We start from the raw sequence: 17,073 nt of genomic DNA on the forward strand, positions 1-17,073 counted from the left end.
CGTTCGTCAAATGAATATTGGCTCGTAAGTATTAACGAGAAAGAATGTTCAATGACAAACGCTCTGCGACCCCGTTGAATCTGAATAATTCATTCACCGACGTAAGATAAACGTGAGTTTATTTTCCACGAAATTCTCGAACGAACTCGTTCGATATTATACTTGTAAAGTCGTTCAACTTACAACCCTGACGCGTTAATATAACACCTTTTTTCCTTTTTATTTTTATGCTCGTTTTATTAGATTTTTCAATAAAATTCTTGAATATTATTTTGAAATTTAAAAGGGGATTGATAATGGCATCGATAAAAAATATTTTCTATTTACAATGAAAATATTTCACGATCATCTTTACCATCGATATTTTTCTACGATTTCGATCGATTGACATCTAAAAATTATTTAAAAACAATTGACTATTATCAAGAGGACGTTTACAAGGTTTTAACCTATATCATCGAAAGGGAATAAGAATAGTACGTAAGAGTAGGCATAATTTTCTTGCGGACAAGTCGACGATTTTCAAAGTCGAGATCTCGAGACGCAAGTATAACAGTCGGGCGGAACGCATAAATCAACTGCACGCGAACCGCTCGAGCGGTTAGAAGTGCCGAGGCCAGCCGAGCAGAGCCGTCAATAAAATGCAAAGACGGAAAGATAAAGTTAAAGATAAGCCGGTCCCAGACCCGTACAGAGAGTACTTGGACGCTGAGTCCACCGACGAGGAGGAAGGCAGTAAGATTTACGAGAAAAATATTAAAGGCTCTAAGCTCGCTCGCCATCTTTTCTCTCTTCTTATCATGAAATTCTTTTTTTACGTTTAACGTTTCTCTCTCTCTCTCTCTCTCTCTCTCTCTCTTTCCCTCCCTCCTTCTCTCTCTTTCTTTTTCTCTTATTCTTTCACATTTTTTTTCCCGTCGAAATTCATTCCTTTTGACGAATTCATCAAATCTCCTTTCTCTCTCTGTCTCTCTCTCTCTCTCTCTCTCTCCCTCTCTCTCTCTCTCTCTCTCTCTCTCTCTCTCTCTCTCTATGATATTCGAACGTTTTTTTCAAAATCCGCATCTTCTCTCTCTTTATTTCTTTATTTCGTTCCTCTCCCCTCCCCTTCTCCCCCCCCCCTCTCTCTCTCTTTTTATTTCATCTCTCTCTTTCCTACCCTCGCCGCAACAATTCTTTATTTAATCAGCGATTGACTCCTCAACAATCGCCATCAATGAGATCACTATCGTCAAGATGCGTTAAATGACCAACGTAAAAGCTATCTCTCAAACAGTCCTCAGAGTCGTGCCGAATTAAATCCGGACGATTAAGTTACGATCGACGTTAAAACGAGAGTATACCTTTGAATTATGCAATGTCACGACTAACGCGACCGCTTCTCCTCGATTAATCGACTTGCTTTCCTTCGGTAGTACCACCACCACCTTCACTTCCACCTCCTCCTACGAGTTTTCCCTTCCTCCAGAGGACGAGTTTCTAATTTGTCTCTTAGATTATGGTAATTTCTTCCTCATACCAAACCGCTTTTCCCAGAGGAGGGGAGGGGAGGGGCGAAGGGAAGGGGAGAGAAGGGAAAGGAGAAGGGAAATCCACTTGGCCGTTGGAAAATGAACCTAATTCGTCCACGCGCGAGTTCTCTCAGTACTTGCACCGCTTCCAAAGTAGATAAACTAGATAAAGCAGTAACCTATATATGTATGTACTACGTGACCGCGAACCGTACCGTACCTCGGTTCGTGTTACTCCAAATGCATCTACCCTCTGAAAGCATACCGAATTTTGGCTATGGAAACTGTCCGCGCACAATTAAAGTCGCACTTCATCTAACACATTGATCTTCCAACGATAAGTCTGATTTCTATCGATAATTATTAAAAGTTTTTAACGAAGATCTTTCGGGTATCGATCGGAAATATTGATCAAACGTTTCTTACATCGACTCAATTCAAATAATCGATATAATCTTTAAGTTTCGAATTATTTTCTTTCACATATTCGAGGCCGTGAAAATACGTATTAGTTTTTTTTAAATGCTAGCTAATCTTGGAGATGCAAATTTATGTTTCTAAGTAATTTCTTTTCATTTCACTTTTCTCTTGCGGTGAAGATGTAGTTTCAAATGTTGTTTTATATAAAACCCATTAGTAGAGGTCGTTGCAGAGTACTTTTAATTTATATGATATTTAGCGACTTTAAATTTATAGCAAACCACACACGAATCCTTAAGGCATTAAAACCTTGTACATATATATACTTTTCCTTTTCATCTATTTTTATCCTATATATGTAAGATTCGTAAAAAAAAAGAAAAGGTGAGCTCTAGGGTCTACACCAAGACTCAAATGCAGGTCTCTCGCTATCTAGGTTATTGCTTTGAACTACTAAGTTATATAGATCCTTAAGATAACCTTGCCACGAATTCTTATTTTATTATTAATAGAGGTACTTGCTCCTCTACTTTTCAAGATATATAATATATATATATATATATATATATATATATATATATATATTTTAAGACAATTTAAGATCCCATTAAAAGAAAAAAACAAAAATATCTATAATTAATATAATTTAAAATAATTTCTTTTTATCTTTAATTTTGCAAACTAATATTTCTTTCTTTTTTGTTTTTCTTTTTTTTTTTTTTTTTTTTTACAAAAAATATCTCCGCTCAATTTTATTTTGGAATTTTTCAGTTTTTTCGATTATCTTTTGAAAAATCTAAATAAATTGAAAAGTCAGTTAAAATGAAACGTCAGCAGATTATATAGTTTATATCACAGTCTTACATTATTTCAAATCAAAATAAAAAGAGGAAACAGCATAAAAATATTGGTGATCGTTAAAATGCTTTAAAAAAAAAAAAAAAAAGTTCATTTCATGTTGTATTTCAATGTGAAATAAACTCAATGATTTCAAGGATGTTTATCATGATACAAATGGTAAGGGGTTAAAGGGAGGAAAGGGAGTAATTGGGAACGATCTGCAGACAGCTACAAGTCAAACTCACAACATCAGTTATCCAGACACGTTAACCGATGCACGAGCGTTTAACCACGACCGCATAACACGAAGGTAGATGCGAGAAGCCCAGTGCCTGCTAAATTTTCCAACATTTTGCGGAAATGTCATATGATCGAGCCCGATCGTTACGCGCTGTAATCAGGACGCGTTCAAGTTTACCTCACTACTATGACACTATACATGTCGTACATATTCTGTTACCATATAATGAGAATCTGTCGTTGCTTTTAAAAAATTCAACGTTTCTCGTTGGTGAAAATCAGAAAGAGTATAAAAATAAAAATTCTAAAATTTTTCATGTTTTTATCGAACCGTTTTTCCTACGCAAACGTCTCTCGAAGCAACCTCGAATATATTCGAGAGAATTCATTTTTCCAATAGATTTTCGGATTTGTTAAAGTACTTAACGAAAGAGTACCTTTAAAGGAATTATTTTGGTATAAAAATTTAGTCGATGGCAAGAAATGTTTTTTTTTCTCTTTTTTTCAATTCAATTAAAATCTAATATTAAATATATAAATCTAATATTATAGCTTTTATAATGGTTATTTCTATTTTATTCTCAACGCTTTATATCTCTTAAAAAGAAAACATAAATACTACTTTTTTTTTTCTCTTATCGATTTTCTTTAACGTTAAGATATAAACGTAAACGAATGGGTCTCGTCGAAACAAGAGAAAAGTTTAAACTTTTTACACGTGTAATGAATACTGACCTACTTTAATTCGAACAAATTCGATTTGTTGAAACGATGAAAAAAACAAGTACCTTTTCAATACACGCCAAATAAGGATATTGCTGACCTAAAATAAATTCTTGGAATTCGACTCAACACGTCAATGTTAGACAAATGTAACAGATGCCACGTTTAAGTATCATTGACCTCTATACATTTTCAAAATTCTACTCATTGAGTCAATAATAAACACGTGTGTTTACGATATGCGTATCTAACATATTATAAGAGTATCATTGACCTAAATAAATTTTCAAAACTCGGCACAGCAGTAGGCAAGTCAATAAATAAACGGATGTATTCTCGATACTTTCGCAGCATAAAAGTAACGCTGACATAAATAAATTTTTAGAATTCGACTCGACGTTTAACGAATTGAAAATAGATCGTAAATCAAAAAGTATCGAGCGTTGATCTCTCAAAGTTCGTATATCTTTGATACAGAGGATCGTAATAACACGAATATTTATTTGATATATTTTTAACGTCTATACATGTAACTATATAATTTTAAATTATTAAATATCTCTTTCGATTAAAAAGTTTTCAATAGAATCAATTTGCCTTAAATTATCTTTATTCTTAGTTCAAACTATTAGGAAAAATAATTAGAAAATTTGAAAACAATCGTGTACATGGTACACCATATCCAATTCAGTAACTATCCAAGTGAAAAGAAAGAATTTTTATTTTCTTCTTCTCTTTTTATTTTACAATGAATGACATTGATAAGTCTTCTTAGAGATAAAACCAGATATAGCGAGAATTCGCATAATGTGTTCTCTATCATAGTAAAGGATAAATCACGGCAACGTATCCTTGTGCTCTCGTCTCGATTCTCCGTCGACCGACGTGTTTCCTTTTCCGTCGATTTAGTAGCTCTCCGCGATTTATCGTTCCTATTAAATCGGCTAAGGGTAAAATCGTGATAGGTTAAAAAGGAAGCAAGAAAGAAAGAAAGAAAGAAAAAGAGAGGGAGGGAGAGAGAGAGAGAGAGAGAGAGAGAGAGAGAAAACGAGACTGGGATGTCAGGTGAAAGAAAAGAAGAAAGAAGACGAAGCAAAAGGGAGAAGGAAAAAGAGAGAGAGAGAGAGAGAGAGGGGGGGAGAATGATATCGGTACGGAGAAGAGAGATTCCTAGAACGAATGCCTTCGATTTAACTCTCCTCTTCGATTTAGGAGGACCCATCGCAGCAGACGCCTTTCCAATCGACGACTAACGAACGATCCGTGCGTTCGTAGAATTTGTTTCCTTTCTCAGTTCAAACTGTCCTTTTTATTTACGAAACCCTTAGACCTTCGTCTTTTTTCGTTCCATACAAAGAAACCCCGCATCTTTGCAAGTAAGCGAGCGAGCGGGCGAACACAGAGCAGAATCTTTAAATTTCTCAATTAAACTTCCCGACGATTTTATGACCTCCGTTTCTCGTGATTTAGGATCTAGATGAATTGAAAGTTAAATTAATTGCAGAAGGAGACGAAGAAAAGGAGGTCGAGGCAGAATTAAGAGCGGACTATACGAGTGAAGAATTGAATGAATTGGTGAGTGCCTTACACTACTTTGAGAAAGAACTGAGAAAGATTGAGAGAAATAGAGAAAGAGAGCGAAGGAGATGTGTCTCTACGTTACAAACGACTGAGAATATCGAAAAATCTCAAACGTCGGCGAATAGTTTGCGTCGAATAAAATCGTTAGAGGCGAGATCGTTCGTAAAGAGACAGTTAAAAACTTTTCTCGAATTTCTTATTCGAAAGTGGCCGATCTTAACGATCCTTCAATATCATTTTAATTGCGTTTCCATTAAACACGTTCGTTCATTCTGCCTTTTCAATCTATCTATCTATCTCTTCCTCCCTCTCACGGTTTTCTTTTAACGTTCGGAATGAACAAGAGAGAAAGAGAGAGAGAGAGAGAGAGAGAGAGGGAGGGAGGGAGGGAGGGAGAATGAGCTCGCAGTTTTTCGAGAGAAAAGTTCTTAATCCTCGAAGAATCTTAAATAGTCTACGCTTCTCGAATACGAATTATCCTCACTCTACTCAGATTTTCACCGTTGGCTAAGGTACACCGTGTAAAAGGTATGACGACACTGAGTGGATTGTCGAAGAAGGATTGGACGTATCAGTGTCATCTGATTATTCAAGAGTTCTTTGAAAACCCAAAGCACCGCGTGCTCTGCATATACTACGAAGCTAGGAACAATATACCAACAGCCTTGCTGTCTTTTCCGTTGACACCGGTATACGAACTCTGCTACTTCGTCCGAAAACCTAACGAGATATTTCGCTTGGACAACTTCCATGACACCATTGCGTTTGGTTCATTCAACTGGAACGTCGAACATTATATTCTCAACATTGTTCAAAATGTTCTGTCACCGATCTTTTCCAAAATCGAGACATGGCCCGAAAGTATCCTTTCCCTTTTATTTTATCTACTTGTTTATTTATTTTTCCTTTTGAAATAATTTTCCGGAGATTTCGTCGGCAAATAACTCGCACTTCGGAATATCTTTGAAATATTGAGGCAAGACGAATGAATCGCTAAGCTTCGATATACGAACGGAGAGATAGAGGGAGAGAGAGAGAGAGAGAGAGAGAGAGGGGTGGGGGAAAGCGAAAGAGAAAGAAATTCAGCATAGAAAGTTTTACGATCCCTCAACGAACGACACGTGCAACGTGAAAGTTTAATTAAATGCTCGAAGCCAGAACGCCGATTCTTCCGATAAGCAAGAATACCTTCATCTGAGGAAGAATCAAATTTAACTTCTACCATGTAAATGTCCTTCCGGTAGTTTAGCAGCCATTTTTCTCGTATGGTTTAACGTTCGTATAAAACGAAAAATATTTTTAATCGTAAGAAAGTCAGTTTAACTAACTAAATAGATATACTATCTGGAAATAATAAAAAGAAAGGAAATAAGGAAAATAGTATGGAAAAGGAAGGAATAATAAAAGAGAGGTAAGGTCCTAATCGTTAACTTCCAGGCAGTTTCGGTCAGTCGCAAACAGCGCGGGAGAGCCAGCGCGGGCGGATGGAAGTAGTTGCAGTAGTTTCTCTAGATTAGCGTCGCACCGATGCCAAGGGCGATCACATGGATACGCGGACCGCACTCGCTTCGGCTTAAGGTCATAACAATCTGACGTGATGACATTACCAAGTGAATTTGTAACTTCACTCGCAATCCCGTTACTAAAACGCGCGAGCAAAGTTTTCGGAACCTCATGAGCTCTGCCGAGAACTCCCCACGTGTTGAAGTCCAATGTTCCTGCGCAGAAGCTTACAGTGGAAGCAGTTCGATGTTGCGCTCGGTGGGGACTACGGGAGGAAAGAGACGACACACAGGGACAGAGAAAGAGCGTACCAAGCGAAGTTATTATTACCATAATTTTCGGCTAAATGCACTGCCCAACTCGGCGCCGGTAAATTCAACGTCGATGTTTGCTCACGTACGTGAACGAAATTACTACAGTCGCTGAGTTCGAAACGATTGCGTTGCATTTGGACGAAATGCAATTCGTTATTTCTAATGGATTCTGAAGTAGAGAATTTGATTGAATTCGTACAGTTTATGCTGTCCCTTTTATTCTATTTCTATATTTCTCTCGGTTAAAGACTTTTCTTGGCTTATACAAGTTTTTTTTTTTTTTTTTTTTTTTTTTTTTTTTAATTGATATTGATTCAGAATTTTCGTTTAGATAAAATAGCCGACGGTACTCTTACGATCAAAGAGGAATTTTCAAACAACATGTTATGGTGATATCACTTTTCTTCTATTTTTTTTTCTAGCATTGAAAAATATGGTACGTTCGTTTTGCAAAAAAATACATCGAGCGATCGCTATTGATATTGTATATTTTTATCCGTAAAAAAGATTCTCTCGTAATAAAAAAGGATCTCTGTTAGAATTAAGACCTTCATAATACATAGAAATGTCGATAGTGATAATTAGATATGCCAACCTATGTCAATCTCTTTTCAAACTTTATTTGTCTTCCTTAACCGATGACTCGTCGAAACACATGCGTGAAAATGGACTTTTTCACCAACATGCACGCCTTTCTATTCAACTTGACCGATTTCACGTACAAAATGCTGGGCTTAACTGTGATATATGTACCTGTCTTGAGTAAAGAGCTCACCGCCGAGAAAGGCAGCACCGATAAGGATTTAGTTAAACAGCTCGAGAATGTGGTGAGTCATTGGACCACTCAAATCAAACTAACCCTCATCGATGAGGAAGAAACAGATCTGCAACAACTTCTTTCCCTTGATGACGAATACGATTTCTGGATCTATAGATGTGAGTAATAATTTGATAAATCCCTGCTACTTATCTCGATTAATCTCTTTAACGAACGATATGACTGGAATTTTATTTTTGATTTTTTTTTTTTTTCTTTTTTTTCTATTATAAAGGAAAATCTCTAATCCTAACCATTATTCTATAGTTGATAAAATTTCGTATTAAAAAGCAAACCATAGAAATACCATAAATTGTATTCGTTCGGCTGTCAGGATGATGAAATCGATAGTTTCGTGTTACTTGATTATCATAATCTAATATGGCTGTTCCTTTACTTTGTTCCTAGATGATAATCTCTATGGATTAAATTATCAAGTTCACAAGCATATGGTTGAACGTATCATAAATATATTAATGTTAACCCAATCAACTTATGTGCATCAATTTCTCACATTACGAGAAGACATAGAATTGGGAATCATTAAAGCTAGATCGAACATTGAGTATTTGTCACTTCTGAAGGAAGCTTGCAGGAAATTAAAGCAATGCACAACACCAGAAGGATTAACTCCGGTTCTACCGAAAATTATACATCTCTGTAGAACTATCTGGTTAAATTCGCCTTACTACAATACCACCGAGAAAATGACTAATCTGTTCACTACATTGAGCAACGATATCATTATAATCTGTCGGAATTTAATCGACCTTCGGCAAGTATTCAAAGGGAAAACTCGTGCCAGCATCCAAATGTTCTCCGATTGTATTCGTGTTTGCGAAGATTACAAGAAACTTTATATTCAAGTAAATACATACAAACAAATTTTTTTTATTAAGAAAAATCATATCCGTGTGTTTGAATAATATTAAGATTTTACGTAAAGTATATTACTATATTATTTGATTTTATTTATTCTTTACAAATATCGGTAATCTTTAAAACATGAAAATTTTTGGAAAAAGACAACTGAATTGCTTCTACAAAAGCTTCGTACAAAATTTACATTCGTTATAAAACTGGATTGTAATAAATCACGGAATCCTCATTTTTCTTTTTCTGAATACAGAAATATGATCCTTTGGCAATTACAGTGGATCACAAAAATATGCGGACACTTTTTTGAGTGGAATAATTTCTTCTATATTGTACAAAGTACTTTGAATTTTTTATAAGATCCGAAGAAATTAATATGCTATATGAAGTCCGGGAAAAATTAAAAAAATAAAAAAAATTACTTTTCGTTGTTACTCATTGACCAATGTCGAAAAAACTATTTAATATCAGAAGATGTTCAAATATCTTCATGATCCCGTACATTTAATGCATAAAACTGATACGAGTAGCAATGAATAATGATATAAGAAAATAGGAACTTATTCGTAATCATTGCGATAATCGAAAAGTTAATCCTTAAAGGCAAAATTTACACTGAAGTTAATAAAAATCATTATACATTAAAATTGTACATTTAAAATTATGCTATATAAATGTCACGAACAAATACATTCAAAGCTTATTGCATGTCATATAATTCAGTAGAATCACAGATAGGTAAATGCATTAAAAGCTTATTGCATCTCATGTCATGGGAATTGTTGTTGAAGAATGAAAAATGATATCGTAGAAAAAAATACGTTAAATGGGATTGTATAATTAAATAAATGGATTCGTGTACCAAAAAGAGATTTATAAAATTATTTTTCTCTTTTTTCCGAAAACAACGATCCACACGTAAAAAATATATTTTATATTTCTTATATTTTTTACATTTATTTTACCAAAATGGATTAATCGCTTTTCGATCATATAACATATTTGAATGCATTCTGTTTCCACATATGCATGTATGTACATACTTGTCTCAGTCGAATTCGAAATATCATTTGATGAAATGAAAGATATTAATATCTTTTTAAAATCGCTATGCTATCGGAAAGATTGGAAATATTCGTGCAACTTTAAAAGAGTATATAAGTTAATCTTAAGAAGCTGTGAAGAGTGAGGACTCCTTCTTCTGTATTCTCGTTTAACTTTTCTTTAGGAAGGTAGAAGTAGTTTAGACAATGTAGGTATAAGTTTTCGCGTTAACCGAAAGGTGCAATAACGCTGAGTTAGGCTTTCCCTTTTCGCATAACGCGATAACGAGTGAAATTCTTCTGCGCGAGTAATACGTCGCTCTTTTTCGAGTTTCCTCAAGAAAATATATAGGTAGACTACTATAAAACTAAGTTTTATGGTGACAAACCTATGACGGTATCTACGCCGTGATTATAATAAAACGTGAGAAACTACTGAGGAAATAAATAAGTTGAACTTTATGTTGCTAGTCGAACGAAAACGAAAATAAAATCTGATTGTAGTTATAATCTCTTTCAAATTTTATTACCACGATGATATAATTAAATTATTATTTTACAGATTTCAAATGCCCATAATATGTACACCAAATATCCATGGAAATTAGACATCGATAACATTTTTTATCATATAAACATTTTTATCGAAAGATGCCAAGACATGATAGTCATCTGCAATGCGATGATAGACTTTGCCAGGTATTGGATAAGGTTGATTAAAAAAAAAAAAAAAAAAAAAGAAAAAAAGAAAAAAAAAATATGGAATATTCGGACATTTTTTTAAAACTGTATATCTGAATTTTTAATAGATACATTTGAATTTCTATTTTTCTTTAATTCTTCATTACTTTAAATCTATTCGGATATAAAAAAAAAACAATTTTTTATTTGGATTAGAATTATTCGAATATCAATTTCTACGACTTACGGTAAATCAAAGAGAAGAATGTATTTTTTATTATTTCATAGAATGGACGAAACAACTAACATTCTAAGACCAAAGTTTGTTGGAACCAAGGGAGAAGAACACGGTAGAGCCTGTCAAAAGATCGAAAGACTCTTTCTCGAGAGTTTACAGAAAATCGAAGTAAACTCTCATAAAATATTCGATGTGCTGCACGTCGCCTGGCAGAACATTATGTCTGTCTTTCGCAACGAAGTCAGAGAATTGGAGATAATAATCGAGAACTTGATAGCAACCGTCTTCGTCGACATGAATAACGTGCAAGAGGGTATCGAGAATCTCCATGGATTTTACAATTATATGAACAGAGAGGAACTACAGGAGCTCTTCAATAATAAGACTATGGAGGTAAGCGAGTTTCGAGAGCGAACTCGAACTTAGAAACAAGATTTTCAAAGTTAAACATTGCAATTGGAATTTCGAAAACTAATAAACGTAGCTATAAAACAATTCGAAAATGTAATGTATAACATATAAATATATTTAAAATTTATTAATGCCCTAAATGGTCACCATAAGGAATAAATATGGAACAAAGAAAAAGAAATAATATAAGATATATTAAAATTATAAAAATTGATAACTCAAATTCATATTACTTTTAACTCATCTAAGTTATAACTTTCTATAATGTATCTATCTTTATTGCACAATGCACATGCATCTTAATAGTCCATATTCTATAGATACATTTTGATAAAAAATCTAACAATTACATCAGGTATGGAAAATGTTCGACAATGATATTCAGTTTACAAAGCAAGATATCTTAAATTATAAACAAAAATATTCATCGATGATGCCGCATTACTCCGGCAAAGCATTGGTCCTGGAACAAAAAGCATATAATTTGAAAAGAATGAAAAAAATGATGGAAGAAGCTGAATGGATGCCATATTGTTCCATGAAATTTGAGATCTTCAATCAGTGCGAAATCCTTATAAAGTCAATCGAAGACTTAATAAAGAATCTCCATAACGAATGGATCGAAGAATCTGGTGAAAATCCACGCACTCATCTCGATCGATACTTAATGAAACGCCATGCACAATTTCCCCTGTTACTCGACTGTAATATGGATTCTTTTATATTAAACCTTTGCCGAGAATGCGATAGTTGGATAAATCTTCGATTCCATATACCGATCCAAATGACTGTTATACATGTTAAAAAGGACATAATCTTTTTTACTTACGAAGGTATCCTTGCAGTGATCCATACTTACAACAAAATCATGGAAGGTTGGTTGATCGTCCATAATTGTTTCCTCTTTAATTTGTTAACCTATCATTTGTTAACCTATCAATCGTATTTGAAAATTTTCGATTGGTTAATACAGATATATAAAGATTATTTCGATTAAAAATAAAATGATAAATAGAACGAAGATAAAATAACATTGGATAAATTAATTAATCGTAAAAAGAAAAATCGTGAGTTATAATATTTTTTTACGAATGATTTATTTATTCTTTTATCATTTGAAACAAAACAAAAATTTTTATTATTTTTCTTTTTTCTATCATTTTATTACTTAAAGAATAATTACATTTTCGTGATAAATTAAATCGTTCTCCCAAGCTATCGGATTAATTATATTTGAAATCTGTCTTAATGGAATCTATACTAGAAAGTGTAAGTATCCCTGCTAACGATGATTCATTTTGATCGATCGAAGATTACAATTAAAGAAAAAAAGTTTGGATGAAGATAAAAAGAACTAAAGATTCTTAAATGTAATATCTTTTACTCATGAGGAATCCCACGTACGAAATGATAAACGACATTTTCATTTTTCAGCATTGTCCGACAGAGAACGTGAACTGTTTCGAGAATTAATCCGGAGGGTCGACGGACAGATCAATCCTGGCTTAAATAGACTAACGTGGAACACGGAGAACATCGAAAATTACATTGAAGATTGCTACGATGAAGCCAGAAATGTAAGCTTTAACGATTCCATTTATGCTACAAGTTCATCCCAATTGTGGTTTAATTTCATTTTCTATGTATTATAACGAAGAAGTACACTCGATATTCTAGCTTTATTTATCATATCATCCATTCATAAGTAAACATGTTATCTCCTTATCTCTAAATAATCTGTATCTATATCTAAAGAACGTGGTTATTCGAAAAGATTATCCGATTATGAAAATTTACTGTCTTCGAGAAAGATAGGAAAATGAAAAAGAAAAAAAAAAAGGAAAAAAAAAAAAGAAAAATAAAAATAAATAAAAATAAAATTTTCAGCTCTTTGAATTCATTAATGTTTATAAGAAAGCCAATACTGAGATAGTAAAGATATGCGAGAATATTTGCGAATTGTCGATGATCAAGTTAAAACCGAATTATGCGTACACCTTGTCGGAATTGCAGGAGGAACTTGTAAACGTGAGGTGAGCCATACAATTTTGAAGCATGAAACTATGGAACTTTGAAACTCCCTAAAACTTTTCAGGGATGCGGTTACTGCCAATATACTTACAAAGTACAACATGATAGTTCAATACATCATGGTGGTCTTCAACGGATTTAAAGGAGTAATCCATGACGTAAGTCATAGATAATCGAAACTTTTTTGAGATATGATATCTATTCATTTATTTATCATTTTCCTTGGGATTAACATAACACAATTACGATAATAGTACGATACAACTACATGGTATTTAAATGGTACAAACAACATAATGTATTTGTAATATGTTAAATTAGAAATACCACGTAGAACGTACGTTAAAGAATCGATAAAATCGTCGTCGTTTAAAGAGACTTTAAGTATCAAGAAAACGAAAGAACATATACATCCTCGAAGAATTTCGAGAAGATACTTTATAAATTTATGCGCTCGTAAAGCTCGCTAAGACACCGTAATAGTGCTTAAAGATCTGAAATTCGCTTCTTATGATTTTATGCACTCGCGGGACTTTCCGAGGATTACCTCTCGACTACTTACGGGGACTTTTATTGTCGTCTCGACGAAAGGAGAGACGAGGAACACGAAGGACGAAGATCCGTAAAGAGAAACGTTGAAATCGACGATGTAGTCGTAATACGATCCTCTCGCGTAGACGCTTGATGCGTTTACTCCGGAGATTAAACTTTCGAGTTATTTTTACGTTACGTATCATACATATATATATATATATATATATGTGTGTGTGTGTGTGTGTGTGTGTGTGTGTGTGTGTGTGTGTATACACTATACTCATCTTCATTGCATGGCAAACGAACACTGAAATTATTTTATACAGAAATAACTTCCAGTGACTATAATTACTCTTAAAATATTTCTTCAAATGGATAAGATATCGTTATTATTTCTTAGACATTTTTCACGTATAAATAAAGTTAAGAAAGACAGAAGAAACGTAGATATTTTAATATTTTCAAGTCGCATTACAAATCTATCCTTTAATGATCTGATTACTTTCGCACTCATGGTGCAAGCTCGATTAACTTCAAAAAGTTATGTTATATTTTTATCGCTATAAACAAAGGGCACATGTCAATGTATCTTTTATTTGATGTATCGCTGAGAAAAAAAAAATAGAGAATAATCCTTTTAAATCGAATCTATAGTTCCCCTTTAATGCCAGCCAAAGGGTGTATTAATTTTTCTCTCTCCCCGTTCTCCAACCGAATCCATCGAATAAATCCGTTTTCCAGATTACAACGACCAAAATGAATTATCCTCTTTCATATAACTCGAATCCAAGCCATAGATTTCACTTATATATATATATATATATATATATATATATATATATATATATATATATATATATATATACATATACATATATATGTATATATATACATAAAGCCTCTCGCTCATCCAACCACGCTCATCAATTTTATACGCTCTTCTTTAAATATGGACTATCCGAGTTGAGCTTACGATATTATATATATCCTGTGGAATGAGAATGCGTATAAGTATTATAAATTTGTATGATTCATTGATTTAGAATATTTCCAATTTTAGATATTAAAGGAGTGGCAACAATATTTGGCCCAATTCGATATAGTAATTCAGAAAACACTGAGATTATGCCTTATAAATTCTATGAATGTCATGTATAAGGCCCTTCACGGAAACGGGACGGCAGGACCATCTCCTCTTCTACTGGTGCAACTGGAGTTGCTCAACAATAAGGTATCCACACAGAAAGAGAGAGAGAGAGAGAGACAGAGAGAGAGAGAGAGAACTATAATTGTGTCCCTTCGTGCACATTGTTCGAACGTCCAGCGCTACTCACCCTCCGGCTTACCACCTCGGTGATTCAAGTGAATCACGATACCGGAGGGAAGAGAAGCGATCTTCGACCAAGAACGTTTGAAAGCTAACATGTTCATGTATCCGTGTTCAGATACACTTCACACCAAACCTGTCGGATATCGCCACAACCTTATCGAACATTTTCAACCACCTATTAACACCGATTAAGGACATCCAACGATTAACCGTAAAGTTCAATGTTCCCATTAAAGATTTAAAATCTTATTGGACTAATTACGAGAAGGACGAAGAACTTAATCATTATCAACAATTGCTTAACAATGGTCTTTTGATTGTTTTATTTCTCTTTATCTTTTTTTGAACCTTATGTCTTTACAATAAAAATTACGAATTAACAGAGATGAATCATTGTTTTTCCCAAATAAAAACATATCTTAAAACGTGGGAATCTTTCAAGGACGTCTGGGAAGTCAATAAGGATATTTTCATTCATAGGTAATTATTCTTCTTATCACGATTTAACATATGATCGTAATATTCTCTATTCTTTGTAAAAGATAATGCATGTATTTTGACTTTTATTTTTTATACAGATATGAAAAGCTGAAACCAACGGCTACATCTTTCGATTCTGATATTAACAATTACGCGAATATTGGATTCAATGTCGAACTTCAAGAGACCGTGATGACCATACATTTTCTCGATGTAAATTGCGATAGTTTAAAAAGCTTCATCATACAGGAATGCTTGACCTGGCAACACAAACTAAGTTCTCTTATGTTACGAGTAACCGAGAACAAAATCAATCACATCTATCAATATATCGCTGAAAATACGAAAAAGTTAGCAATTTTGTTTAGAATAAATTAACGAGATAAAATACATTAAAAATATTCAAACGAAAATATTAAATGTAGCCTAGTGGCTAGATCGATAACGCACGTTGTAAATATTCCATATTTTATGGATTTTCCGCGGTTCATAAACATAAAATTTTTACGATCCAAGCCACACGTCAAGCAAGCAGTTTGACTTATCCGATCGTTCGAATTTATTCTTTTTCTCTCTTTTTTTTCGTTTTTTCTTTTTTTTTTTGTTTTTTTTTTTTCTTTTTCTTTTAATCCGAGAACACTCGCATATAAATTCAACCGTTCGCAGAATAACGAAGGAAATAACGGATCTGATCAGTATGCAATTCGCGATGCAGTTGTTCGAGAGACTTAACGCCGAGATTCCGAAGGAGGAGGCAGAATTCCCTAAGATCATGGAGTTCTACGAAATGTTGGGTAAATCTTTAAATGTGCCCTCGCATAGAAAGTAAAGGATCGATAAGCTTAGCCTCTCTCGAAAAGAATTTCATCGTAATTTCACATACTTTCAAATGAAATATATTTGAAATAATTTCTATTTCTAAAGCCGTCTCATTTTATTTGAAAAACTAATAACAACGAAGAATGCATAATTCTTATTGTAGAAAAATACGAGGTACCGACAACGTTTGAATTTAAAAGAAAGGTAAAAGACATCGACCGATCGTGGTCTGCCTACTTGGAGCTACTTGTTTCCTACGAAGTTATTTTATCCGAAAAGAAGGTACGTGATTCGTTCGGGAACGTTGCTCGCGGCCATTTTCGAAATAAAATTCCGCTCTTGCCTTTCTTCATCGTAAGACTAGAAAGTGCTAAAATAAAGAAAAAAAAAAAAAAAAAATAAAGTTTAAATAAAAGAGAATCTTCTTGACTCAATGTACGAATCCATTACAGGAAGAATTCAGAAACAATTTATTCGTGGATTTGTCTATGTTTAACGAAAATACGCAGTTATTGATCCGTAAATATTATGATACTGGACCGTTTACGTCAGACTGGCAAACAGATGGTAAACGAAGCTATTGTTTTTATTATTATTGTATTATTGAGCTTTTCTTTAGACTTACGTGAACATTTTGATTTCGTAAAGATGCGTTCGCGTGGATAAATGTCTTTTATAAGG

The 17,073-nt window shown here is 33.7% G+C and overlaps 1 protein-coding gene across 1 annotated transcript; it reads left to right on the forward strand.

Moving 5' to 3' along the window:
- Positions 1 to 641: 641 nt before the first annotated feature.
- LOC124425620 (dynein axonemal heavy chain 2-like) lies at positions 642 to 17,058 on the forward strand. Its single transcript, XM_046966172.1, has 19 exons — positions 642 to 735; positions 5,239 to 5,309; positions 5,828 to 6,176; positions 7,829 to 8,068; positions 8,358 to 8,815; positions 10,431 to 10,567; positions 10,838 to 11,180; positions 11,554 to 12,073; positions 12,633 to 12,775; positions 13,086 to 13,231; positions 13,294 to 13,387; positions 14,824 to 14,994; positions 15,209 to 15,401; positions 15,477 to 15,573; positions 15,672 to 15,923; positions 16,240 to 16,367; positions 16,556 to 16,674; positions 16,845 to 16,959; positions 17,012 to 17,058. The coding sequence occupies exons 1-19, from the start codon at positions 642 to 644 to the stop codon at positions 17,056 to 17,058; spliced, it is 3,717 nt and encodes a 1,238-aa protein (XP_046822128.1).
- The last annotated feature ends 15 nt before the right edge of the window (positions 17,059 to 17,073 follow it).

The sequence above is a fragment of the Vespa crabro genome, chromosome 7 (assembly GCF_910589235.1).
Source record: "Vespa crabro chromosome 7, iyVesCrab1.2, whole genome shotgun sequence".
Taxonomy (NCBI): Eukaryota; Metazoa; Arthropoda; class Insecta; order Hymenoptera; family Vespidae; genus Vespa; species Vespa crabro.